The sequence below is a fragment of the Neophocaena asiaeorientalis genome, unplaced genomic scaffold (assembly GCF_003031525.2).
Source record: "Neophocaena asiaeorientalis asiaeorientalis breed wild unplaced genomic scaffold, Neophocaena_asiaeorientalis_V1.1 scaffold317, whole genome shotgun sequence".
In the NCBI taxonomy this organism is placed as follows: Eukaryota; Metazoa; Chordata; class Mammalia; order Artiodactyla; family Phocoenidae; genus Neophocaena; species Neophocaena asiaeorientalis.
The window spans coordinates 2056263-2083207 of record NW_020173114.1 but is presented as its reverse complement, the minus strand read 5'-3'; the positions used below and the strand labels follow the sequence as shown (position 1 = coordinate 2083207).

Here is a 26945-nt window from a genome sequence, read left to right as displayed (position 1 = left end):
TATATATCAGTGAGAAAAAGAGCAATGGCTTCACAAAAAGAAAGAACAAAAATCGTAGAAGAAAATACGGATGTTATTTACTGATAACAAGCAGATGTGCAAATCAAAACTATGAGTTACATGTTTCCACTTCTAAAATTATCAAGAAATAACACATTTGTTGTGACACTTGGTTGGCAAAGGGTTTGGGGAGAGGGGAATCTCTCATATTTGCTAGTTACAGTACAGATGGTAAAATTATTTATCAAAATTCTGAACGCATGAAAACCTCTGACCCAGCAAGTCCACATTAGGAATCTATCTTACAGATATACTTGCTGTGGTGGAAAATGACTTATGTCCCAGGATATTTGTTGCAGCATTGTTGTGAGAGCAAAAGATTGAAACAACTCCAAAATCCACCTGTCAGGTACTAGAAATGTAAGTCATGGGACATATGCATAAAGGAATACAGTCACTAAAATAAAGAGGGAAATACTATTTTAAGTAATGTGAGAAAATCTGCAGGATTCAATGTAAAGTGAAAAAAAGATGCATAAACTGTATAATTTAAATCATCACATGGATAAAATAATAATTTGTCCCACTCCTAATCTGCTGTCATCATGAAGCTTTGCCTTCTTATTTGCTCACCAGGATAAAATACCTTTTTTGGTCTACGCAACTACATCAAATGCCCAGGTTCTGTCCAAACCATGGGGGCCAGGACAATATTTCAGTCCAAGCAGCATTTCCTATGACCTCTCTTAGTATAAACAACATAAATATGGCCAGTTGGGCTCTAATGTCTGATAGAGTTTTGGATGTAGTTAGTGCATTTTAAATACTTTAGCCAATAAATAAGTAGTTGAATTGCAATACCTGCTACATAGAAAATTCTCAGAAAATATTACTTGAAATAGTTTTCTTTTTCAAATTGGAAAATATCATCGTATATGTGTACTTTTATAATGAAAAATATTGATAATTCACATTCATTGAAAATAAATTTGCAAAACACACAAAAATATAAAAATACCCTTCAATCCTTGCAATGACCTAGAAATGCTGTTAATTTTAGTGTGCTTATTCTTCTAGGATTTTATCCTCGCCTTACTGATTTATGCTTCTTTTAATTAGATCCATATTGTACATACCACAAATTAAATGATTCTTATCAATATTTCCAAGTTTATCTGCATGCAATAAATCACTTTCAGTTATCTGGGAAGGGGTTAGATCGGTAGACAGGAAATTCAGATCACAAAGTTCACATAACCTTTCTATCGTCTCTGAAATGATTTTTTGTTCTCTGTCGCAAACAAAGACTTTATTGGTCAGAAGAAAAACATGTGACTTCCGAGCATTAGTCGGATTTCAATGTAGCCCTGCTCCACTTTCACTTTCATTCTCAGTTATATTAATAGAAAATGGAGTATCGAATTTTGTCCTGAAGTTGACTCAGAAATTTCACACCCACAGAAGGTAAGGATAAACTTTAAACCTTATCATTTGCAAAATATTAATTAGACAGAAGAAGTTAGAGAAGGCAAGAGGAGAGACAGGTAAATTGTTGAGTTCTTCCCCAATTTCTCTCAGATAAACACTGAATATAGCCACAAATCTGTTGACTTACTGGTCATTTCCTCATCTGAGCCTCTGTTCCTGATAGCTTGGATAAGAATCTGAATTTTAGATCAGGTTTTAAATTGTCCAGGTTTTCCACAAAAAGGGTCCAAATTCTATTTACTAACTGTGACATAAAAGAAGCAAGAGTTTTATTTTCTGTGTTTTTTTTTTTTGCTGCTGTTGTTATTGTTGTTGTTTTAACTTTGTTTTGCGGTACAGCATTTATAAGCAAATGTCCTAAGTGGCCCTTTCATTAGTAGAAGAACCTTTGCAGTAAGTTTCAAAGCTTTAAATGAAAGCATAACATAGAAACAGAAAAGTGCTCAGCTCAAAAGTGTTCAGTACGTGAAACACACAAAATGAACCCATTCCTGTAATTGTTACCTAGGCAAAAAAAATAAAAAAGGGAGCAATCTCAATACCCCAGAAACTTTCTTATGCCCCTTTCACTCAATAACCCCTCCATCCTGCTCAAAGATGCCTACTCTCCTTACTTTTCTCATCAGAAGCTAAGTTTGCCTCTTTGTGAGCTTTACATAACTGGAATTCAACAACATGTATTCTATTGTGTCCAGTTTGTTTTCCTCAATATTATAACTGTGAGGTTAATCCGTGTTGTTGGGTTTAACTATAGTTTCACTATTTTCTTTACTATAAGACATTCCATTGTACAAATACATCACAGATTATTTAGCTATTTTACTGTGGATGGACATTTGGGTTACATTCACTTCAGAGCTTTTATATATACTGCTGCTTAGATCATTCTGTCCCTATTTTTTATGCACATGTAACTACATTTCTGTTGGATGTGTACTTAGGAGTGAAATGGCTAGGTCATAGGGAACTTAAGTTCAACTTAAGTCGATGATTCCAAACAGTTTTCCTGAGTCTACATTGAGTCATCTTGAAATAAACACGTTTCCTAAAAGAAAAATAACCTTTCAGAAGCATTACTAGTCTGAAATAATGTGTGTATATTTAATGATTCTACCTCTTCATAGTGGCAGACAGTTTATATTTATTTGGATATGGTGTATCCATGGCAGCTAACAAAATAATGTGTGGAATGAATCAGATATCTCTGATTCAACAGGCTGTGTATAATATTCCAGGAAGTAGGAGGAGCAAAATGGATGAAAAGGAGAGAAGAGGAAGAGAACAAGACAGAAGAAGGAAAAGAGAAAGAAAAAAGGCATCAAGGATGCTGATTCTGTCAAACTTTGGTGAAATATACTGGGCATACAATCTTAGCAAAATTTAGCTACAGCTTTCCTCAGTTATAAGGACTTGATCTCTTTCTTCAGGTTTGATCATTTCTCCTACACTTTGGGAAGAATATTTGCTGGGTAGTTCTGCCACTGTCACCTAATTCTGGTGGTCACGTTTGGGGTGGAGCACCTCAAGATACACAGAATTAGCCCATCTGACAACCAGAACCCACTACGACCTGGGGCCCTGGACCCTTCAGAGAGCACTCATACACCTGAAACCGATACAACACTGTTGACGAACTATATTCCAATATAAAATAAAAATTAATAAAAAAAGAAAAAAATGTTGCCAGAATCAGAAGCATCTTGTAATTCTCCTTTTTATTTCTACTCAGAATAATATTAAGTAAAGAACTTATATCAGAATAAAATCCAACACCATCATTAAAATTATAAGACAAATCTAAGTAAAACCCCTAAGGTTACTGCCTCTTGTACAACATACGTATTTCAGAGACAAGCGTTTCTTTTCGGTCATAGAACCATGAAGCTAAATCTAATATGAGAAGATGATAATGATGATGATGACAACAATGATGGTAACAAGTACAATAGTAAAGAAGGTCATATTCATGAAGTCATGTTTGAGCATCTTGAGGTAGATTTCCCACATTATGTCCTACCAGGTCAAACACCCAGGATGCTGTGAGCCAAACTCAGATGTAGACCTGACTGACATAGGGCATGTGCTTTTAAACATGATTGCATTTATTTATTCAATAAATAGTTATCAACAACTGACCATGTGCTGGACACTGTGGAAGGCATTGGGGAAAACAGGAGGAATACCGTGGTTAGTAAAACAGCCATGGTCCCCATGCTCATGCAGTTTTTTAGTTCACAAGTAAGACATCAACAAATTGTCACACCAATAAGTGTAATATTTCAGCTTCTGAAAAGCATTGTAAGGGACTAGTCCAGGATGCATGAAGAAGTGTAGAGGGGTAACCCAATGTAGATTTGTTGGTCGGAAATGCCTCCCTGAGAAAATGAGAGTTAAGATGAATTTTTTTATTGGAGTATAGTTGATTTACAATGTGTTAGTTTCTGGTGTACAGCAAAGTGATTCAATTATATATATATATTTTTTCTTTTTCAGAATCTTTTCCATTATATCAAGAGTTTATTACAAAATACTGAATATAGTTCCCTGTGCTATACAATAGGATCTTGTTGTTTATTTCATATACAGTTATTTATATCTGCTAATCCCTAACTCCTAATTTATCCTTCCTTCCCGCTTTCCCCTTTGATAACCGTTAAGTTTGTTTTCTATGTCTGTGAGTCTGTTTCTGTTTTGTGAATAAGTTAATTGTATCATTTTTTAGATTCCACATATAAGTGGTATCACATGATATTTGTCTTTGTCTTTCTTCACTTAGTATGACAATCTCTAGGTCCATCTGTGTTGCTGCAAATGGCATTATTTCATTCTTTTTTTATGGCTGAGTAGTATTCCATGGAATATATATATACCACATCTTCTTTATGCATTCATCTGTGGACGGACATTTAGGTTGCTTCCATGTAAGATGAATTTTTACTAGGAGAAAACTGAGTCAGGAAAGGAAGGAGGGAATGGAGTTCCAAGTAGAAGGAGACTTTGTTCAAAACTCTTCACTGAGGAACAGCTTGGTGTGTTTGGTCCTGAATGAAGGCCCATGTGGTAAAGTAGAGATAGCTTGGGTTTAGAGAGGGGGTAGGCAGGAGCCAGACTATGTCGATTCTTGCAAGTCACAGAGGAGACTGGATGTTATACGCACTGCAACTGGAAGCTTTTAACTTTTTAAAACTTTGGGGCATAAAAACAACAGGATTCATTGTGTTTTTTTTTTTTTTTTTTAAATCACTGCCTACTGAGTGGAGAATGAATTGAAAACAATCAAAAATAATGATTATAAGTCATGATATCAGCCCTATCAATTGTTCCCTCTGCAGCTTCCTGTATTGACCAGCCTGTTTGTAGAAAGATTTAAAAGATCTAAATGCCACACACTTGCTCCTGAAAAGCAACAATAAAAAGGGAAGCGCTGGAACTCCCTCCTTAGCCCCCAAAAGTTACAGGCATTTCCAGGTATCACGTTGTTAAATGACCTACTGTAAATGTTTTCCTACTCAATGTTTTCCAGCCAGGAAAATAATCCCTTAGGTCAATTCAAGGTTACTCAAAACAGCATGTTCTGGGATGGAATTCAGATTGAAACTGAAAGCAATAAACAGTTACTTGTATAACAGGCTCAATTCTAGGAAATCAGCTGCTCTTCTGTTCTAGCAAAACAAGAACATCACTCTTAAAATATTTAAACTTGTACCAGACTGCATAAAAATTGTTCAAAGGACAATGAAGCCACTGTTCCTGAGGATGGCTTTGAAGATGGTTACTAGATACCTCCTTTTTCCACTGTGGCCCCCTGTGTTTCCCTGGCTAGAAAAATTTCACATGCAGCTTCTGCTTGTCTGGAAACATCACCAAAGGCTCAGAGCTCACAAAATGTATAATTCATTTTAAGCCGCATGCCTCTGGACTCCTGTAGGACATTTTTTCACATGGTTTCCAGAGCACAGGTGTCTGCACAATTTACAATGCCCCACATTTTTAATTCAGCCTCCTACTCTCTAGCAGTGGAAGAGTTACTGGGATAACATATAAAAAGGTAAAGCATATGTTTAGTAGTGAACATTTCACACCAAAATTCTTGCTGGAAGGGGAAATGTGCATGTCTGTAAAAATTAATTGACATGCCTGTTGGAGCAGAGGTAGCAAATACAAGGATGTAAGTCCCAGTAGAAACCTGTTTGTTCCAAAAAGCAAGGTAGTGAGTAGAGGAAAGCAGACAGAGTAAGGAAGAGAGAATGGAGTCATCAAGGTAGAAAGAGAATGAGTTTTGGTGGAGTAGAAGGCTTGTATACCCATCAAAGCTGTGATGAGAAAAGAGGTCTTAGGAAAAGAGATGCCCCCTTCAGTATACCTTTAATGGAATTTACTACACTTAATGCATGATTTTTATATAGCCTGCATTTGAGAGTAGGGTTTATAAGAGCTGCTGTTTCCAACTCCACCTCAGATAAATTCCAATCCAAAAACCGAGTGTTCACCTTCACCATGACTGAAAATTCATGCTACAATAGATCAGACAATGACTCAGTATGGTCTCAGCCAGCCCTGGAGAACCACCTAAATGTCATATCACAGGAATAAAATGGAGTCATTCTTTGATCTGATTTTCCTTTTAGGGGATATATTAGTTAGGATCTCTAGAGAAGCAGACCCAATAGGAGATGGATCTATCTACCTATCTATTTATCTATCTATCTATCTATCCATCTATCTACCTACCTACCTATCTAGAGGTAGGGGTGTGTGTGTGTGTGTGTGTGTATAGATAGATAGATATAAAAATAAAGAGATAATATGTCTATCTATCTATGTATCTATCTGTACACACACACACACACACACACACACACACACACACACACATACATTAAGGATTTGGCTCTTGTAATTAATTGAGAAGTCCCATGACCTGCCATCTGCATGCTGGAGACCCAGGAAAGCTGGTCGTGAATTCAGTTTGAGTCCCAAGGCCTGAGAACCAGGGAAGCCATTAGTGTAAATTCCATTCCAAGGGCAGGAGAAGATGAAATGTTCTAGCTCAACAGTGAAGCAGCAGGGGAAAAAAAGGAATGAATTCCTCCTTCCAATACTTTTTGTTCTATTCCTGTCTTCAGTGGATTGGATTTTGCCCACCATGTTAGAGAGGACAATCTGCTGAGTCCACTGATTCAAATGCTAATCACATCTGGAAACACCGTCTTAGACACACTCAGAAATATTGTTTAATCTGGGCAGTCCAAAGCCAGTCAAGTTGAAACATAAGATTAACCATTATAAGTTCACCTTTTGTCAATTTGGCACCCATATACAGCTCCTTAAATCATAGTTATTCTCCAAATAAAGACAATAACAAGGTCATAGTTCCATATAACATGATACAGCTACAGTACACACATTCAAAAGTGCACTAATCCCTTCCCCAGAAAAGGAGGTAAAGTCCTTGAGTAATGTTTACTCTTCTCCTTGATATCCCATAACTTAAATACTGTGATGTAAAGTTAACGGTGCTTAAAACTATGATGTATAATCAGTAAGTCTTATGTTACTTGAAAGACTAAGAGAGGAAGGAAAACAAAAATTTGTATATATACACATACATGCAAACATATTATAGCTAAATAAGGAGGAAATGCTCATGACAATTACAGTCTGTGTTTCTGTAACTAGTCATGTGGTATGTATAACTACCTTTTGCTACTACCCACTTCATATTCTCTTTGCCTTTAGCAAGCATCTCAGCTGGTCATGGTTCTTTACATGATGTGGGGTGACCCAAACCTTCATTTCTGAAGGGTCTGGACCATTAGTAGTCCTGCCTGGATTGGGTTATTTTAGTGTTCTGTTGACCTTAATCATTATGAAACGGAGCAGGGCCTCCGGGCCTTCCCCCCCATGTCCTCTGCCTGCCTTTTGTCTGTAGGAAAACTTTATCCAAAGAATAAGTTTAATCAGAGAAGTGAGAAAATATAGAAGCAAAGAAAACAGTCAAACGAGACCAAATGATATTCGTTTAGACATTAAACAAAGACAAGGACCTTTAGTTCCCTCTTCAAGGGCTATAGATAATATTCTGAGCCATATCGTGTGAGCTGTCTTCTAGGTACTGAGACCCCTACCAGGAGAAAGAAGTTAACTACATGATGACCAGACTGTAGCCATGACATAAGCTGCCACAATTCTGAGAACTGGCCTCAGGGAAATGGGAACAAACCGATCCTGGAACTGAAGCTTCACTACTTAAAACAATCGAGATGATGCTGAGCCCATTGCACAACCAATTTCAAGATGACTGTCAGGGTTTACTGTGCTACTTCTGCATGTAGCCCCCTCCTCCTGCCTATACATCCCTGAAACTTCCCTTTAAAAGCTCTTTCCCACTGACTGTCAGTGGGGGGAGTTGGCCTTTGGACACGAGTCCACCTCTCTCCAGTTGCTGGCCTCCAAAATAAAGCAAACTGTCCTTTCCACCACCCTTGCCTCTTTATTGGCTTTCAAGTGGAGAGCAGCTGGACCCCACTTTCGCTAACAATTATGCATGGTAATATTAAGGGATGCCCTAAGGATCCTCTATATTCCAGACACACTCTTCCCCACCTCCATTATGGAGTAGTAGTCCAATTTCCCCTTGGTAATCAGGGTCAATCATTCCAGCCAACACTGTCACTCCCTTCTTTGCCTGTTGATTCAGAGGCACAAGGACACCAAAGTGGCCAGATGGCAGTCTTAACTTCTAGTTCATTGGAATCTTTATTGTGTCTCCTGGTAGAAGCATTCCTACCTCTGGAATTAAGACCTCTAAACTAGCAGAGCATAGAGTTGTGAAAAGAGGAGGCAAAACTTTTCCTAGGGGGTCCCTAGTGGTAATAGTGAGTGGTGCCACTCCTATTTCTATCCCTTGATTCCTGGACTCAAGAATCTTGACTGTCAAAGAATCAGCAACATATATTGGACACTGATTCAGAGCATATACAGTATTTTGAAGAAACCTGCCCCAGCCTTGCAAGGTTTGTGGACACCTAGCTGGCACTGTAATTGAGTTTTAAAAGGGTTATTTCACAGTTCTATCAAGCCAGCTGCTTCAAGATGGTGGGGAACAGTAAGATCAATGAATTCAATGAGCATGGGCCTATTGTCACAGTTCATTTGCTGTGAAGTGAGTTCCTTGATCAGAAGCAATGCTGTGTGGAATGCCAGGGTGGTGGATAAGGCATGCTGTAAGTCCACGGATAGTAATCTTGACAAAAGCATTACATGTAGAGAAGGCACCATCATGGGCCATGTCAGTGGTTGGTGTTGATCTCTGCTACTGGCTAGATACTCAGCAGTGGTGTTAGCCAGAGCAGCCTTGGTGAGCAGAAATCCATGTTGTTGAGCCCATGTATGACCTCCATCCCTGCCACCCTCCCTCTTGATTACCAAAATCCTTCTCTGCTGAGGGTCACACTTAGGTGACAATTCACATAGGATGCAAATATCTTCATGTTTTTTACCCATTCAGAGAGAACAGTAGACATACATTTTCTCCAAATTCTTTCCCATCAATTTTCCAGTCATGTTCCTTTTAAGTCCCTGATCATCCAGCCAAACCATTGTCCATTAGGCCATGAATCAGTATATAATCTATGTCTGATCATTTCTCCTTTTAAGCCAGGTGAACATCCAGGAGGTGCACTGCTCAATACCAGATGGCATTCAAAAAAAATCAATTCCAGGTGGACTGTAGATCAAAATATGAAAGAAAAAATAAATTTTTTTTTGAAAATAACAAAGACATTATTTTTACATCCTCTGGGTTGAGAAATAGGATGCAGAACATTAAACAGGAATAAAGAATTGATGAGTTTAGATCTATACACACAGACACACATACACACAGCTCAAATTCAGAATATATAAAGCAATCTTTATATCAAGAAATAAAAAAGACAACCTACTAGAAAAATAAGCAAGAGTTTTGAATAGGTGTGACAAAAAGGATATCCAAATAAGCGATAGATATGAAAAGATCCTTAAACTCTCTGATTATCAAAGGAAAGCAAATTAAACCTGCATTTACTACACTCACCACACCCTCACCAAGATGATTACATTCTAAAAGTCTGACATATCTAACCGGTGGTTAGTATGTGGAACATTGGAAATTCTTATACATTGATGGTGAGAGTATAAATTGAGACAACCACATTGAAAACTATTCATTAATATATGAAGAAATATGTTTTTACTGAACTCAACAACCTGAATGACTGTAAAAACATAATGTTAAGCAAAAGAAGTGAAATACAAAAACAAAACATCCTGTATAATTTAATTCAGATTAAGATGAAAGACAGTAGTAATTTATGGTGTTAGAAGTCAGATTAAAGTTTCGGAATTAGTTATCTGTTACTACAAAACAAATTTCTCCAAAATTTAGTGCTTGAAAAAACAACATTTATTATCTCACAGACTCTGAATGTCAAGAATCTAGGTGAGTCCTCTGTTTCAAGGTCTCTCCCTGCTGCAAAGTGCCATTTGGGACTGCAGTCATCTCAAGGCTTGACAGGGAAGGATTCACATCCCAACCTTACTCTTGTGGTTGTTGGCAGCATTAATCATTATGAATTTGGGGCTAAAGGCTTCAATTCCTCACTGGCTGTTGCCTAGAGACCACTCTCAATGTCTTGCCATGTGAGTGTCTCTACCATGGCAACTTGGCTGCACCAGTGTCACCAAACCAAGAATGGAAGGGAGGGAGGGAGAGAGAGAGAGAGAGATCAGTCTTTTATAGCCTAGTCATGGAAGTAAAACCTCACAACTTTCACCATATTTTTAGAAGAAATTCACTAGACTCAGCCCACTGTCAGAGGGAAGAGGATTGCACAGGGGTGTGAATACTAGGAAGTGGAATAGTGTAATGAAGCTAGGATCATTGGGAGCCATGTCAGAGGCTATCTACCAGTTTCCCTGTGGGAGGAGGGAGTTGAAATTGCAAGGTTCTATGACTGAGGTTCTGGGAGTATTTGTAAATATCTATTCCTTGACTGACATGAAAGCAGGAGAACATATCTACTTTTGGAAAAGTATCTAATATCCATACTAATTAGATACTTTTTATCTAATTAGATACTAATACTAAAAATATCTAATTAGATACTAAAAGTATCTAATGTAGATGTGTAATTTGGTCACTTCTCTTTATGTATATGGTTTTCCAATAAATATTTTTAAAGTGAACACTGTGGAATAACATCAACATTAGGGCAAAGACAGATGCTTTCTTTGTCTCCCCCCTACAACGTACGACCATTAAACATCCACAATTCAGCATAGATACCTCTGCCCAACACACCAGGAGAACTCCATAAACCTGTACATCTAAAGGTGGGTGAACTGTGACACACAAAGGACGTAGAACGGGAAACAGTGGAGGCAGTGCCTGCAGTACTTGTCCCCGAGCTGCAGCAGTTGAGCTGGCAGCCACAGAGAACCCAGGAGCAACAAGGGAGGTGGCACACACGACTCTGACCTCCTGGCCATAGCAATGCTTGTGGAGACAGATATCTAGGCAGCAGCAGCGGTGGGACCTGTGACACCATCCCTCCAGCTACAGAGGCACGCACAACTCCAGCCCTCTCATCCATCACCCACAGCAGCGTTGTCGGCGAACCTAGCAACCCTGGATATGGCAGAAGTGCCCATGATCCCAGCTCCCCTCCCCCTTCTCCTCCCCCAGCAGAGGTGGAGCCTATGACTCAGGAGATCTTGGATGCGGTGGAAGCACCTCCCATTTTGGTGCCCCGGACTGCGACGCCAGGGACACGAGCAGTAGCAAGGCCCTAACAACCCTAGAGACACAAGCAAGGACAAGAAGGCACCAAAGTACACCTCTGACAGAGGCAGCGGAGGGTGGAAAGTGCCAACTCTCTAATATAACCAACCAGAGTCACGCAGGTAAGAGAAATCAAAAACCTGTGCTATAGCGCCACCTACTGGAAAACAAAAGACAGGCTCTCATTTCTAATTTCTAACCTGTTGAATCATTAGAATCAAGTAAAACACACACACACAGACACACACACACACACACACAGCTTTATATAAAGGTGTTCGCTACTTCAAACGCACCAGCAGAGGAACAAACAACTCATCACAACATGAAGAACAACAGTAACACTGTATCACAAAAAGAAAGTGACAATTCGCTAGAACCTCAGAAAGGCAGTAAAATGAGCTCAGGAATAAATGAACAGAAGGAATACTTTGCTAAAGGGATTGAAACTCTAAGAAAAAGTCAAATAGAAATTCTGGAGCTGAAGGACTCAATAAACAAGATGAAGAATGCATTAGAAAGTGTTGGAAATAGAGCAGACCACATGGTAGAGAGAATTAGTCAGTGTGAAGATAGAAATCTAGAAATAATACAGGCAGAAGAGGAAAGATAATTACGATCTTTAAAAAATGAGGAAATTCTATAAGAACTATCTGACTCTTTTAGGAAGGGCAACATTAGGATAATGGGTTTCCCAGAAGAAGAGCAGATGAAGGGAGCAGATAATTTATTTAAAGAAATGATAGCTGAGAATTTCCCAATCCTGGGGAAGGAACTTGATATTCAAGTCCATGAAGATAAGAAAGAGAACACCTAGTTACCTCAATGCAAAAAGACCTTCTCCAAAATATATTATACTAAAACTGTCAAAAGTCAATGGCAAAGAAAGAATTGTAAGGCAGCCAGAGAAAAAAAGATTTTAACGTACAAAGGAATCCCCAATAGGCTATCAGCAGGTTGCTCAGAATAAACTGTATGGACCAGAAGAGAGTGGAATGACATTCTCAAAATACTGAAAGGTAAAAACTTTCAGCCAAGAATACTCTATCCAGCAAAGTTTTTTTATATAAATAGAATCCTTAAATTTGTATAGAATCTCATAAAGGCCTGAATAGTCAAAGCAATCTTGTGAAAGAAGAACAAAACTGGGCAAAGGTTGGATCCCCATCGGGAAACTAAGATCTCACATGCGGCGCGGTGCAGCCAAGCAAAAACAAAAAGCAAACAAAAATGGTACACTCACATAATGTAAACATACCTTGGGGTTATATTCACTGTTACTGTAGACTTATTATGGTTTCTCATAGCCCCGAGGACAGTTTGGAGTAGAAAAAAATGCAAATGATTTCAAAGTTCTCTTCCGTGTACAATTTGGCTTGTGGTTTCAGATTGGCTTGTGGTTTCAGTTTGGGCGGGGTTTCAGTTTCCTGCAGCAACATTTCAAAAACCCCCTTCCACTTTGTTTTTGTTTCATACTGTAATCCTCTGCCCTCTGGTAGAGTGGAGTGGAAAGAAAAGAAGTCTCCAGGACTGGATAAGAAAAAAGTATATCAGAAACCAACACAGCTAACCTGAGGGACAGATTTAGAACTCTTGCCAATTTCTCATTGAAGCACCTTTGTTACCAGCTCTAAAAGATCTCTGCTGCTGATTTCACCGTTAAGGTAAGCCTGGGGCAAGGGTGGAAAGGGTCAGGGTGTCTTAAAAAGTCTGTTCAGGATACATGGCAGCTGAGCTCCACGTGGACTATCAGCTCTTATTAAAGGTAAATTGTGGTGTTGTCAGACAGGCAGCAGAATTCATTGAGTGCCACTTCCGCTGAATTAGACAAGAGCGCAGGGACTGAGAGTTTGAAATGTCTTCATACTGTCATAATTGCCACTTAAGTTACCTTTGATAAAACCTGATAAATATCCTTCAAACTGAAACCTTAACTTTTGAAGAGCTATGACTGTACTATTTTCATGAGAAAGAGCATGGAACGAAATGTAATGTAAATGGTTTGCTTACCTTGTTAAGGACAAAAAGAAGAAAGAAAAAAGTTGAAACCCAGAATGAACAATGAAGAAGTTTTATGAAAATGGCTATATATTTTAGTCATAGTCCTGCACTTGTTTGAAGATGAATTTCTTCCTTTAGAAAGAACCCTGAATGAATTAGTCTTGATTTATTGACACCCACTCATTCCTTAAGGCCTTTTGTGTCGGACTTTGTTTCTACTCCTCTAATAATTCTACTGTTATGAATCACTTTTTGTTTTTTATGTATTTTTCATTGTTGTTTTGTTTTGGCTGCACCGCACGGCACTTGGGACCTTTAGTCCAGGGACTGAACCCCTGCCCTCTGCAGTGGAAGCATGGAGCCTTAACCACTGGGCCTCCACTGAAGTCCCAACGAATCACTTAACACTGTCTGGAAATTTTGTTTACTCCTTGAAACTTTCTCCTCCTTTGAATTTCTTGTCACGGCACATACTTCGCGCATCTCCTTCTTGCTTGATTTCCATTTTTCTCATTAAGAAGAGCTTTTTCCTTTTCCTACCAACTCAAACCAAAAACAACACAAAGTAAAGGCAACCAACATAAAAGTAACACAAAACCCATCTAGAATTGTATGACTGAAAACAGAGATGTCTTCTTCTAGAAACTCCGTCAGTAGTCCTTCCGAGCCTTTTCTCTTATATTTCTTAGCATTTTCCTTCTTTACCATTTTTTTTCCTTTCCTACAGCTCTCTCTCTCTTTTTTAAGCTAGCAGTTATACTGATGTATATAAATAGTTATTTATTTACTTTCTTTTTCTGAAGATAGGCTTAGAGTGTTAAGTGAAATGCCAGTGTCAAACAGAGAGCCAGGTGGAAGTCTGAGATTAGAAGTCAGATCTGCCCTATTTCAAAGTCAAAATGTATATTTGTATTTCTGTGTGTTTTGATGCATTCTTGCATTGTTTTTATTTACAAAAGAGTATGGGGCTCTAACAGAGTTAGGGAGAAGAATGCAACTCAGAGCACACATCACAGGCTGAGTTATGATAGAGTAATAGTTATGTATGGGGCTATAGCTATGTATGTTATGTCATACATAACAATAGTTATGTATGAATCTGCAGAGATGTTTTGGAGATTGGGCTGCCCTAAAAACATTAAAGATGTTAGCCGGGTAACCTCTGGGGACAATGTATAAAATACTTTCATTAATATAGATACACAGCACTAAATGTTATTCATTAGGAGGTCTGAAAATTCAGACAGACTAGCTTCCTTTCCCATTAGTGACCTCATTCCAAAGCACAAGAGCTTGTAGGTTCCCAAAATCTGCAAATAGATTTAGATTGTGTATCTTCTGTCTTTCTAGCTAACTGTTATAGATCATCACTGCCAGGTCCCCATATCTTTCGAACCTAGAAATGATTATGACCCCTGCTATATACAAATCAGATACCAGAACTCAACAAGCATAAGGTGCCAGTACTGCATTGGAAGTGGATTAGAGTGAAAAGAAACTTTGCATTTGGGAATGTAAAATTATGTGTGATCCCCTCTTTTTGGATGTGGCTTGGACTGAACATTTCCTGGCTCCCATGCCCTGACGCGATGACATTTGCAATGGATATATTATCTGTTGCCAAACAGTTTCTGTTTTTATTTATCTGTCATCTGGATAATCTCTGGGGCATTGGCTATGAAGAAAGGGGGAGAATGGGTCTTTATAACTTTTTAAAAGCTAGCAAGGGAATCCAGACCTTTGCACTGTAAGATTTCAGTTTTTTAAAAGAGGCAAGCAGATGGTGGATTTTTAGCTTCTGTTGAAAATAATCACTTCTAAAATGGAAGAAAATTGTTCTTTATGATGTGGCAAGGCAGAAAAGCAAGCATTTGTTTTCATCTCAGATAGCTTAAACATGTTTTATTGGGGACTCTTTAGGTTACAGAAATTGATGCCCAGAAATTAGAAAATAAATGGTTAAGTATTATTTAAGAAAGTATTTTCACTCGCTTTCTCATTCATAAAATGATTACTCATTTAAGTTTTGACTGAAGAACACACATTAATAGCTACATAAAAAATTCTTTAAAAGTAGAGCTTTAAGAAGTAAACAACTGTTATTTGTTAGATAATGCTATGTAATGACCTGGCAGGATTTAGTATAATACACTTTGACTGGACACAGCCCTAAATCAGAGAAAAGCAAGTTGATACAGTGTAAAAGCAAGAAGTGTCATGTAACAAATAGTGGCCATAAAGATTCAATCTGGGGATTCAAAGAGGTAAAAACTAAGAAATAGAAGCAAACCAAAACCAGTGGGGAAGCGTCAGACTCAAAATAGCAGTAAACTAGTCTCAGAAAATGGTTTTCCATAAGGCCATCCAATATTTAAGAACCAGTGGGGTAGCCTATAGTAGAACTCTGAAGGGACTAAGACCTAAGTTGCTATGACCCTCTTTGCTCTTTTGTCTTTTTTAAACTTCTTCAGAAACTTAGGCCATGCTGCAGAGTGGTACGCCTGCAGTTTGAGGAAGCAAAATGATTTTTCTCTGTTTAAAGTCTAGAAATTCCAGTCTATCCCATCACTTCCCTTGCAGGTCAGGTGACCCCCCTGAACATGGCCCCAGTGGTTCACATGCCAGAACCCTTGTGCCTCATCGAGAACACTAATGGGCAATTGTTGGTTAATCCGAAAGCTCTGAAGATCCTGTCTGCCATTCAGCAGCCCGTTGTGGTGGTGGCTATCGTGGGCCTCTACCGCACCGGTAAATCCTACCTGATGAACAAGCTGGCTGGGAAGAACAAGGGTGAGTGGCACCAGCAAAGCCCAGCCGAGTCCCTTCTGCCAACCACACTCCCAGCGTGCAGGAAGGTGATGTGAGGACAGGAAGTTAGAGATGAGGAGGAATATTGAAAGCTAATGTTTGGGCCACAGATAGTTAATTATCTTCTGGGAGATAAAGGGTTGAGTTCTGCTTCTGACATATCACCTCTTTTTTTCTTAGAAAAATCATAGTATTTTCCAATTATAAGAGTAAGACATCATTAAAATACTTCTACATATGTAATTACAAATGATTAAAATTTTAATAGCTTAATATTCTTGCAAAACAATCCATCAAATTTCCAGCCTACAGTACTTGGTATTCTTATTATCTCATCCCTCTATTGTAATTCAGATCAATACTGGGTTATACTTTCTGCCATATCTTCATCTTGCTTTCCTTAAATGGTAACTCAGTTGTCAAGAAAGTCTCCAATTTCCAGATCCCCTCCTCAATTACACCCTCTCCACTCCCCCTTGCAGGTTTCTGTGTTGGATCCACGGTGCAGTCTCACACCAAGGGCATCTGGATGTGGTGTGTGCCTCACCCTGAGAAGCCTAACCACATCCTGGTTCTTCTTGACACGGAGGGACTTGGAGACATAGAGAAGGCAAGGAACAAGGATTCCTTTTTTTTTTTTTTTGCAGTACGCGGGCCTCTCACTGTTGTGGCTTCTCCCGTTGCGGAGCACAGGCTCCGGACGCGCAGGCTCAGCGGCCATGGCTCACGGGCCCAGCCGCTCCGGCGGCATGTGGGATCCTCCCGGACCGGGGCACGAACCCGTGTCCCCTGCATCCGCAGGCGGACTCTCAACTCCTGTGCCACCAGGGAAGCCCAGGATTCCTTTTTAATCAACCTCCTCATCCCTGAACATTCTTTACACAGGGAGATTGTTTTTTGTACTTCTGTTTGACCAGAGTATACATTTTATCCCCCTGTCTATTTTTAATAGTCAAAGTTTGGAAACCTGAAGTGAGAAAAATATATGTATAAGCCAGAGTCATAATTGGGAGGCTGTGCTAACATGGAGATAGGCACTTAACCGGACTGCAGAAAGGTGCTACAAACAAAATCACTGTCACGAGTCTGACCCTGTAGAGGATAGAGATATGCAGTAAGCTTCAGGGCAGCGGGACTTGAGTCCAAATCAGGGTCCTGGCACTAGGAGCTCTCGGACTCTGACAAGCAAAATAAGTCTCCTCAAATCTTCAATTTCCCCTTTGGTCTCATCGATTTTATCATTTGCCCAGGAGTAGCGTGGGATTTTTCCACTTCTACGCTGGTAAGTGTCTAACAACCAGCCCACTGGGGAAGAAAAGCCTTGCTTTGTAGTACTTGCCAGATATCCAAGTACTCCCATAACAGCTCACTCCAAGCTACCAGAGTCGTCACTAAACTCAGGGCTCAGGAAAGATGTACACAGCCAGCTCTCGTGAGCTGGCTCGAGCACAAAACTGGATCTTTCCCATGAGCTCTCGTTTTTTATGTCTTCATTTTGCCTTTAATTTACCACAATTCAAAATAGTTAACTCCTTTTTTCTTTAGTTTCCTCACCTGTAACATGGAGACAGTAGTTAAAAACTTATCTCGACGGTACCAGGAATCAAAACATGTTTCTGCTCCAGTCCTGCTGACCTGTGCAGAATTATCTCTGATCCATTTTACATTTTAAACATTATCTGAAACCTCAACAAGGGGAAAAAATATGACAGTAGTCTGTGGAGAAGAGGCTCTGGGGCTCAGGCTGATAAGGACTTTACCTTTCTCATCCCTACCAGATTAGATAATCACCTGGAGAACTGTAAGAAATGGCCTCCACGTACAGGGACTGTATATCTTTGTATCTTAGCATCTTCTTTTTTTGTTGTTGTTGCATCTTCTATGTACAGATCCCAACAGGAAGAAGGTGCCCTGGAGCCCGAGGTTGGGGGTGTCCAGTTTAGATTACATGTTCTAAAAGAGGGAGAGAACCATTTAGAGGTTTGCATCGAATACACTGAAGGTTCTCCTTTGCAGGGCTCCTGATCCGTTCGTGCAGCAGAGAAAGACCAAGGCAGTTCAGAGAACTGCCTTATTCCCTTTGCAGTTTATTCACATCCTTCATGAACCCCCAGTAGGCTCCTGAATATGTATCCCTAATACATCCCTACTCTTTGAGCAATTCTGGTGCTGAAGTTTAGCTGTATGCTGTCACTTGTCCCATCCCTCTCTCTAAAAGAAAAACATATCGAACCGTCCGGTATTTAAAAGCTACTCAATAAAATAGATGCATGTATTATGTATACAGACCAACTTTGTTTTACACAATTGAAAATCTTGATTTTAAGCACTCTGGTTACCTTCATGAACTTTGACTATCCATTTTTCAAATACCTAACCAGTTATAAGAGGGACTGATAAGTTAACAAAATATGGCTTTGTATAAAATTATCAATGCTAATGACAGAACTATTCAAAGCTCATTATTTCTCACAACCATTTCTGTTCGTCTTGGCTAACATTTGTAAGTCAAGGGTCTTTTTTTTTTTGCGGTACACGGGCCTCTCAGTGTTGTGGCCTCTCCCATTGCGGAGCACAGGCTCCGGACGTGCAGGCTCAGCGGCCATGGCTCACGGGCCCAGCCGTTCCGCGGCATGTGGGATCTTCCCGGACCAGGGCACGAACCCATGTGCCCTGCATCGGGGACTCCCAACCACCGCGCCACCAGGGAAGCCCAAGGGTCTATTTTTAATAACTGCTCATATGCGAATGCCATGAGACATGACTGAAATTTGTTCTGACTTCTAGGATGACAAGAAGAGTGACACCCAGATATTTGTACTGGCACTACTACTGAGTAGTACCTTTGTATATAATACGATGAACACAATTGACCAGAGGGCTATTGACCTCCTGCAGTATCCTTTTGTTGTCCAGGATGGCACCAAAGCCAGAGAGAACTGCTTTATTCACCAGCTATGTTCATGAGTCCTTGTGTATCAAACACAAAAATGAAAACATTGTAAACATTAAAAGGACAAGACAACCCTCAGAATGGGAGAAAATATTTACAGATGAAGCAACTGACAAAGGATTAATCTCCAAAATACACAAGCAGCTCATGCAGCTCAATATCAAAAAAACAAACAACCCAATCCAAAAATGGGCAGAAGACCTAAATAGACATTTCTCCAAAGAAGATATACAGACTGCCAACAAACACATGAAAGAATGCTCAACATCACTAATCATTAGAGAAATGCAAATCAAAACTACAATGAAGTATCACCTCACACCGGTCAGAATGGCCATCATCAAAAAATCTACAAACAATAAATGCTGGAGAGGGTGTGGGGAAAAGGGAACCCTCTTGTTCTGTTGGTGGGAATGTAACTTGATACAGCCACTATGGAGAACAGTATGGAGGTCCCTTAAAAAACTAAAAATATGACCCAGCAATCCCACTACTGGGCATATACCCTGAGAAAACCATAATTCAAAAGGAATCATGTACCGCAATGTTCACTGCAGCTCTATTTACAATAGCCAGGACATGGAAGCAACCTAAGTGTCCAATGACAGATGAATGGATACAGAAGATGTGGCACATATATACAATGGAATATCACTCAGCCATAAAAAGAAATGAAATTGAGTTATTTGTAGTGAGGTGGGTGGACCTAGAGTGTGTCATACAGAGTGAAGTAAGTCAGAAAGAGAAAAACAAATACCGTATGCTAACACATATATATGGAACCTAAAAAAAAAAAAAAGGTTGTGAAGAACCTAGGGGCAGGACAGAAATAAAGACACAGACGTGGAGAGTAGACTTGAGGACATGGGGAGGGGGAAGGGTGGGCTGGGATGAGGTGAGAGAGTAGCATGGACATATATACACTACCAAGTGTAGAATGGATGGCTGGTGGGAAGCAGCTGCATAGCACAGGGAGATCAGCTTGGTGCTTTGTGACCACCTAGAGTGGTGGGATAGGGAAGGTGGGAGGGAGATGCAAGAGGGAGGGGATATGGGGACATATGTATACGTATGGCTGACTCACTTTGTTATACAGCAGAAACTAATGCACCATTGTAGAGCAATTATACTCCAATAAAGATGTTGGGGAAAAAAAGGGGCAAGAAAAAGAGTCCTTTTATTTACTGATGAAATGAGGATTGGTTATAACCCAAAGGGAATATAAAAGTATAGGAGGGCATGGAATTAAATATGGTTTAGACGCAGTTCTATTTCCAACAGTTTTCCTTAATTGCATCTCAGCTATGTGACAGAACTGTCAAATCTGCTCAGAACAGTTACCTCACCTGATCTTGATGGGGTAGACAATGCACCTGACTTTATGAACGTCTGTCCAGACTTAGTGTGGACTGTGAGAGATTTCTACCTTGACCTGGAAGCAAATGGGCGACTCATCACAGCAGATGAGTACCTGGAGAATTCATTGAGGCCAAAGCAAGGTAACAGGGACTTCAGTTTTGGAAAGAGGGAGAAAAGTAGCACAAGAAATTATCTCTTGTGTGTTGCTGGTTAAAGTTATAGTTTCCTATATTTACTCAGCTGACTAAATCATCACATAAATAATTAATACTATTGATTTAAAGTGAACTAATACATTCAATATTAAATTGTATTACTCCCTTGTTCTTGGAGCAAATTACTTTTCCATTTTCCTTTCTCTGATTGATCACGTTTTAAGTTTTTGCTTAGGGTTTGTGAAAATATAGTGAAATAAATAACAGTAGGTAGAAAGCACATTTATTTGTGGGAAAGAGATTAAAATGAAAGTTAACCCTATACTAAATAATTCTATTTTTCCTTCCTCAGGCACCGATCGACATCTTCAAAATTTTAATTTGCCCCGTCTGTGTATACAGAAATTCTTTCCAATAAAGAAATGCTTTATTTTTGACTTGCCCACTCATCGGAAAAAGCTTGCCCAGCTTGAGACACTGCATAATGATGACCTGGATCCTGAATTTGTACAACAAGTGGCAGATTTCTGTTCCTACATCTTCAGCCATTCCAAGACTAAAACTCTTTCAGGAGGCATCAAGGTCAATGGATCTCGTGAGTACTTCTTCAAGGATTTTCCTTCAATCCAAAATAGAGAATGGGAGCACTGCTGTAGTTTTCTCCTCCCACTATTGAAATTACATAATCAGCTACTACCAAGAAAACCATATGTATCATATTTATTAAATGCAGGTGAGTACCAAAAATATTTCTAGGATTTTTTAGCAATGCTTGCAAAGTAAGGTAAATTAGGAATATAACCTGATGAAAAGGTCAGGTTAAAAAAGTTCTACCTATAAGTGGTCCACTGTTGAACTAGACTAACCCACATGGGTTGGCAGCATTTGTTCTACTGATATTATGGATACTCATTATGCCTTTGATAGGCAGAAGATGAGGAAAACACATACATTCTCTGTATAAATAGAATGTGCTTGATACAAACATTAAACAAGCAGATGCCCAAGTTGTCTAGAACCCTTAAAGAAATCTAAGCAGACTTCTTGGTCCAGTTGTTCCTAAATACTCTATGTCTTGGAACTTTGTCAATTATTGCTACGCTCTAAAGGGAAGTTGAGTGCAAACAAAAATAGCTAAGGGCAAGGAAGACAAACAGGAATGTTCCAACAAAGAGTAAGGTGAGCTGGTCTAATTGGCCTACTTTGTGATTTTTCCAATGAGGGTAACACTCATACCAGCTTTACAGGTGAAAGTGGAGGAGAAAATGGAATTCTGAAGGAAGGAAACAGAAACCTGAGGAAGAGAGAAAGAATGGGAAGTATAAAGAGGCAGAAGATCTATAGTATTCTAATCAAATGAATACACACAATTTTATATAACCATTTCCTCATTTCTCAATGAGAAAATGATGAAATGTGGATCATCACATAGATCTTGAACTTTCCTCTTTGAATACTTTCTTTTCTCAAAGAATTAAAGATCTGTCTTCTTGGTCACATAATTTCCCAGAGGAACTTCTTTGGGCCACATGAACGCTGTGCTGGAGGCTGAATACGCTAAATTAACATTCTCAGAATTACTCAGTTCAGAGCATGTCCCTTTTCTCTGCAAATAATTCAAGCATCTCTTCCTTCTGTGAAGATCTAGAGAGCCTGGTACGGACCTGTGTCAGCGCCATCAATAGTGGGGATCTGCCCTGCATGGAGAACGTTCTGGCCTTGGCCCAGATTAAGAACGCATCCGCAGTGCAACAGGCCATTGACCACTATGACCAGCAGATGGGCCAGAAGCTGCAGCTGCCCACGGAAACCCTCCAGGAGCTGCTGGACCTGCACAGGGTCAGTGAGAAAGGGGCTATGGAAGTCTTCATGAAGAACTCTTTCGAGGATATAGACCAAGGATTCCAGGAAACATTAGAGGTAATTAAGTTTTATTGCTGTAGTTCATGGGGCTTAGGGGCAATATAGGCAAGGTATTGCTATGAGGACAAATGAGGACTTAATTAAGAGAAACAATTCTTACTAGACTGAGAGACAATGACTATCACTATGTGACCAAGATATCACTATTATTCTGAAAACAAACAAACAAAAAACCAAACAAATAAACATGTAACTACTCTGGACCCTATAGATTCTGAAACTTTCACATGCAGACAACTCACTGTGTTACAGCCATGGACTAATTTTTTTTTAAGTAATCTTATCCCTTAAAAAATGTATTCATAAAATACTAATAAACTTTCCTTTTTTATTAATCAAGCATACAGAATTGCCAAATGGATCTACTAAAATATTATGTCCCTAGGTTTAATAGCACACACTCATCCATTCTACCTCATTGGGAATCCCAGCCCAGTACAATACTGGGATGGTTGTAAAACAGTAGGTTGCATTTAGAATTAGGGCATGAGGCTAGAGATCTGCAGTTTGAAGATCCTATCTAAAGCAGAAAAAGCAAAAGAATGGGGTTCCAGGAGATTTCAAAAACAAAAGTAAAGTCATTTTTCTACAGTGTATCATCCTTGGAACTTTTCTAGGTTTGGTAGGGAGGATATAGTATTGCTTGTAGTCCTTGAATTTACAGAAAAAATACAGAGATTCTTTTTGTAAGCCATTTCTAAAAGTACTGTAGTGTTGCTAACACCTTTTCCATGGGCCTTTTTCCCTTTAAGATCCTGCTAGAAGCCAAACAGAATGACTTTTGTAAACGGAATTTGGAGGCATCACTGAATCGCTGTTCAGCTTTACTTCAGGATATTTTTCGTCCTCTAGAAGAAGATGTGAAGCAAGGGATTTATTCAAAACCTGGGGGGCATCGTCTCTTCCTTCAGAAGAGAGAAGAGCTGAAGGCAAAGTACTATCAGGCGCCCAGGAAAGGAATACAGGTATCACTAGTTTTATGTATTAATTATGGGGAATTGCTAGGGGTCTTCTTTTTTTGGACAGGAAGAATGAGAGCTGTGGTATTAAACTGAACTATCACCATAGTCACCAGACTTTTATCACAACCTTCAACACTCATTGCAAAAAAGGGACTTTTTTGGTTACACAGTACAGAATCCCAAAAATTGAACTAACTTAAAATAATTCACTGGCTCACATAAACTAAAGGCAAAATGTTTAAATTTAGTCGTAAGTATAGATATGTTCAAGAGTTTAACATGATCAGTTGATTACATGTAACAATGTCATCAATTTTCCCCTTTCCTTTTTCTTTCCAATCTCAACTCCAGCTTTCTGTTCTCTTTTCCTCACCATTGGCGTCATTCTCAGGCAGGCTCACCCCACACGGCAGCAAAGATGACACCAACAGCTCGCAGCTTAACTAGTCCTTTGTGCCCTCAGTCTCACAGGAGAGAAAGCATCTTTCCCACCATCCATATCAGTCTTTAAAACACCCAAGCTGCAGTATTTTCCCCCCTGTACCCAAATATTTTGCATCAAGTGGCCTTGGGTACTCTAATAGGCCAGCCTGGAGCTTGTGCCCCACCCCTTGACAGAAAAGGCTTGACATAGTTTCACCAAGTACAGACTGAGCACTTCCAGGGAGGAAAAGGTGCTGGGAAGAAAAAGAAATAAAGAGGTTTATAACATTTCTAATCATTTCCTAGCTCTAACTGCATTTTTTGGGGTTCCTAGGCTGAGAAAGCTCTGCAGAAATATTTACAGTCCAAGGAGTCTGTGAGTGTTACCATTTGGCAGACAGATCTGGTTCTCACAGCGAGGGAAAAGGAGATGGAAGGTGAGAAGAAAATGGAGAAAAAAATGCAAGACAGAAATTCTATACATTTTAAATTAATTTGGCCTGGTTCACCTGGGATCATTAAACAAGAGCAAGAATGGCAAAGATGTGCCATTCTTAGCTCCTCAGTCTATATTTGAATAGGGCATATACCGTCAGCTACAATATGATTACCTGGAGGGGAAATACGACCCCAGGGAATTTTCTCTATGAAGTAGCAGCAATAACAAGTGAGTGGGAGGCAGAAGGAAGGGTACTTTAATCCCGGAGAAGTTTGCCAGTTTCTTCCTTTTCAGAGGCACGTGTGAAAGCAGAGTTTATGAAGGCTGAAGAAAAGAGGTTGGGGGCAATTCTAATGCAGCACCAGCAAAGGATGGAGCAGAGGGAGAGACTCCATCGGGAACAAGTGAGACAAATGGAGATAAAAAGATTGTACCAGCAGGCCCTGCAACAGAGGGACCAAGAACGTCGGCTCAAGGTACTCATCAATTATTTCGTTTCTGGATTTTAATCACATACCCCTCTCTGTACTGATGAGAACACGAAGCAGTGACAATGTGGGAGAGGCAGCATAATATTGGGGCTCAGGGCAAGGACTCTGGAGTCAGACAGCCTGGGTAAAAAAGCCAGCTCCACTTCTTATATTATAAATATATTACATATATTATAAATATATAAATATGTTGTTTGGAGATGGTTATAATACCTATTTTATAGGGCTATTTTGATACTTAAATGAGTCAATATTTGTGTTTAGAATGATGCTTGGCACAGCATAGGCACTATTAATTTGTTAAGCAAAATCCAAGGATATTTCTAACCCACGGTAATTAGTCTTTTTTGTTATCCCGTTAACTGCTCTGGCTGGTCGTTTCCACTGGTCATAGATTACCTTGCTAAATGAATTTCATATTACTGTGTTCATGCCCCTTTCCCTTCCTTAATTGTCACTGGCTCTGAAAGCCTTTAACTTGTTTCATTCAGTCCTCTACTATTATTATCGCTCAATTAACAGTAGTTCTTATTTACCAAGCACTGTACACACGTTCTCTAATCTAATCGATTCACTGTGAACCACAACCATTATGTCCTTATTTTTCTGATTAGAAAAATTAGGTTCCAAAGAGATAACTAAATGCCAATATCATACATCCTAGCAAGTTATCAAAACAGCCTTCCCAGTGAGTGAGATCTACAATGCTTTCGTTTCTACAAACCTAGTCTGAAATTCTTATGTGAACACGCTTATGAGACAAAGGACACCCTCCTCCTCCTCCAGGGTGGCTGATCTACCTGTAGGTCCTTGTTTTCCAGACACTGCTCCAAGACAATTTTGAAATTACAGACCTGCACTGAAGGACAGTATTTTCAACCTGGTGTTTCTGATCTCCCCACACTGTCCTTCTACTTTTACCCCATAACTGTGGAGACATGAAACAAATTCCCTTATCTAAGGCTCAGACTCCTCACCTGATTGTGGATATCACCTAGACACCTAGTTGTTGTATCAATCTCTCCTTGTAATACTAGATCTGACATTCCTCTGTGTATAGGTGAGAATTGAAGTCAAGATGTGACTCCGATTCCCTAAGGACAAAGGGGGAAGGGGCCTTAGGATATAATTCTTGGAACACCAATAGTTCAGGGATTGAGAGATGAGGATGTTTCTGTAGCTAGATAAAGAAGCATGGAAGAAGAATTACACAAGTAGAAAACCAAGTGTGAGACGTAAGATGGACATGAACAGAAAGGAGGAATCAGGGTCTGTCTTTTGTTACTGATTGATTAAAATAACTAAGGGAAAGTCAATGATTTGGGCTCCTTCCCTCCCCCCTCCTCCTGCAGAGATCTGGACATTACGTTTTGCTGAGCTCTTTGGTTTTATGTATCACTCTTTAGGAGGAGGCTGAAAAGCTCAAGGAGAGATTCCAAGCTGAGAGCAGAAAACTTCAGGATGAGATCCAGCATCCCCAGAGGAATGACTCACCAGATGATACATGTATCTTACTCTAAAGAACTAAACACTAGAACTTCATGTTCTTGTTCACTTTCACTGAAGACACAAAGGAACAAGAAACTATAGAACTTGAGACAATCACCATTTAAATAAACTTCATAATAATTATACTGAGCTTTTGTATTGAGTTATAAGGTTATGATGCTCATAATTGGTAAAACATGCATTTCACTAATTTCAATAGTTTAAATGTTGTTTGCTTCCTTAAAGAGATTATGACTTGTATTATAAGGGACATATTAACATTGCCGCTATTGGCAGTGGTATTGGGCAGGATCTATAAAGGGAGACTTTCTCTTGTACACCAATACCATCCCTCTAATTTTCCATATTTGTCTCAGTGGGGATTGGAAGAGACCTGGGAGGGTGTTTCTACAATAAACTAAGTCACATGGAATTTGCCCAGTGACTTGGACTCAGGTGGGCATCACTCCTGCCAAGTGGTTTTGTGCTGGATGCCATCAGGGAGAGGCACTGATGATAAAACACACGCAAAAAAACTAACCAAACTTCGTAGTGGAGACCTGTGCGGTTCTCAACTGGGTGGAGGCTGCTCAGTCTATGGGCAATTATATGACTCCTGGTCATGGTCAGTA

General features: G+C 39.5%; 1 protein-coding gene across 2 annotated transcripts; it reads left to right on the top strand.

Moving 5' to 3' along the window:
• The first annotated feature begins 1416 nt into the window (after positions 1-1416).
• Positions 1417-26463, top strand: GBP5 (guanylate binding protein 5). 2 transcript variants are annotated; one of them, XM_024743561.1, is made up of 13 exons: positions 1417-1464; positions 11219-11433; positions 12811-12975; positions 15893-16102; positions 16603-16730; positions 18908-19017; positions 20376-20572; positions 20940-21182; positions 22230-22507; positions 23263-23475; positions 24230-24332; positions 24629-24810; positions 26232-26367. In XM_024743561.1, the coding sequence occupies exons 4-13, from the start codon at positions 15913-15915 to the stop codon at positions 26343-26345; spliced, it is 1758 nt and encodes a 585-aa protein (XP_024599329.1). In that variant the 5' UTR covers positions 1417-1464; positions 11219-11433; positions 12811-12975; positions 15893-15912; the 3' UTR covers positions 26346-26367. The 2 variants fall into 2 exon arrangements, with proteins under 2 accessions (XP_024599329.1, XP_024599330.1); XM_024743562.1 differs by lacking the exon at positions 1417-1464 and having other exon boundaries at positions 11238-11433; positions 26232-26463.
• Positions 26464-26945: the final 482 nt, after the last annotated feature.

What these genes read in the sequence shown, in the direction of transcription:
- GBP5 (XM_024743562.1), top strand. Translation starts at nt 15,913, where the DNA reads ATGGCCCCAGTGGTTCACATGCCAGAACCCTTGTGCCTCATCGAGAAC. An exon ending in TTCATTGAGGCCAAAGCAAG is followed by an intron (nt 20,573 to 20,939) that starts GTAACAGGGACT and finishes TTCCTTCCTCAG; the next exon opens with GCACCGATCGACATCTTCAA. An exon ending in CGCCCAGGAAAGGAATACAG is followed by an intron (nt 23,476 to 24,229) that starts GTATCACTAGTT and finishes TGGGGTTCCTAG; the next exon opens with GCTGAGAAAGCTCTGCAGAA.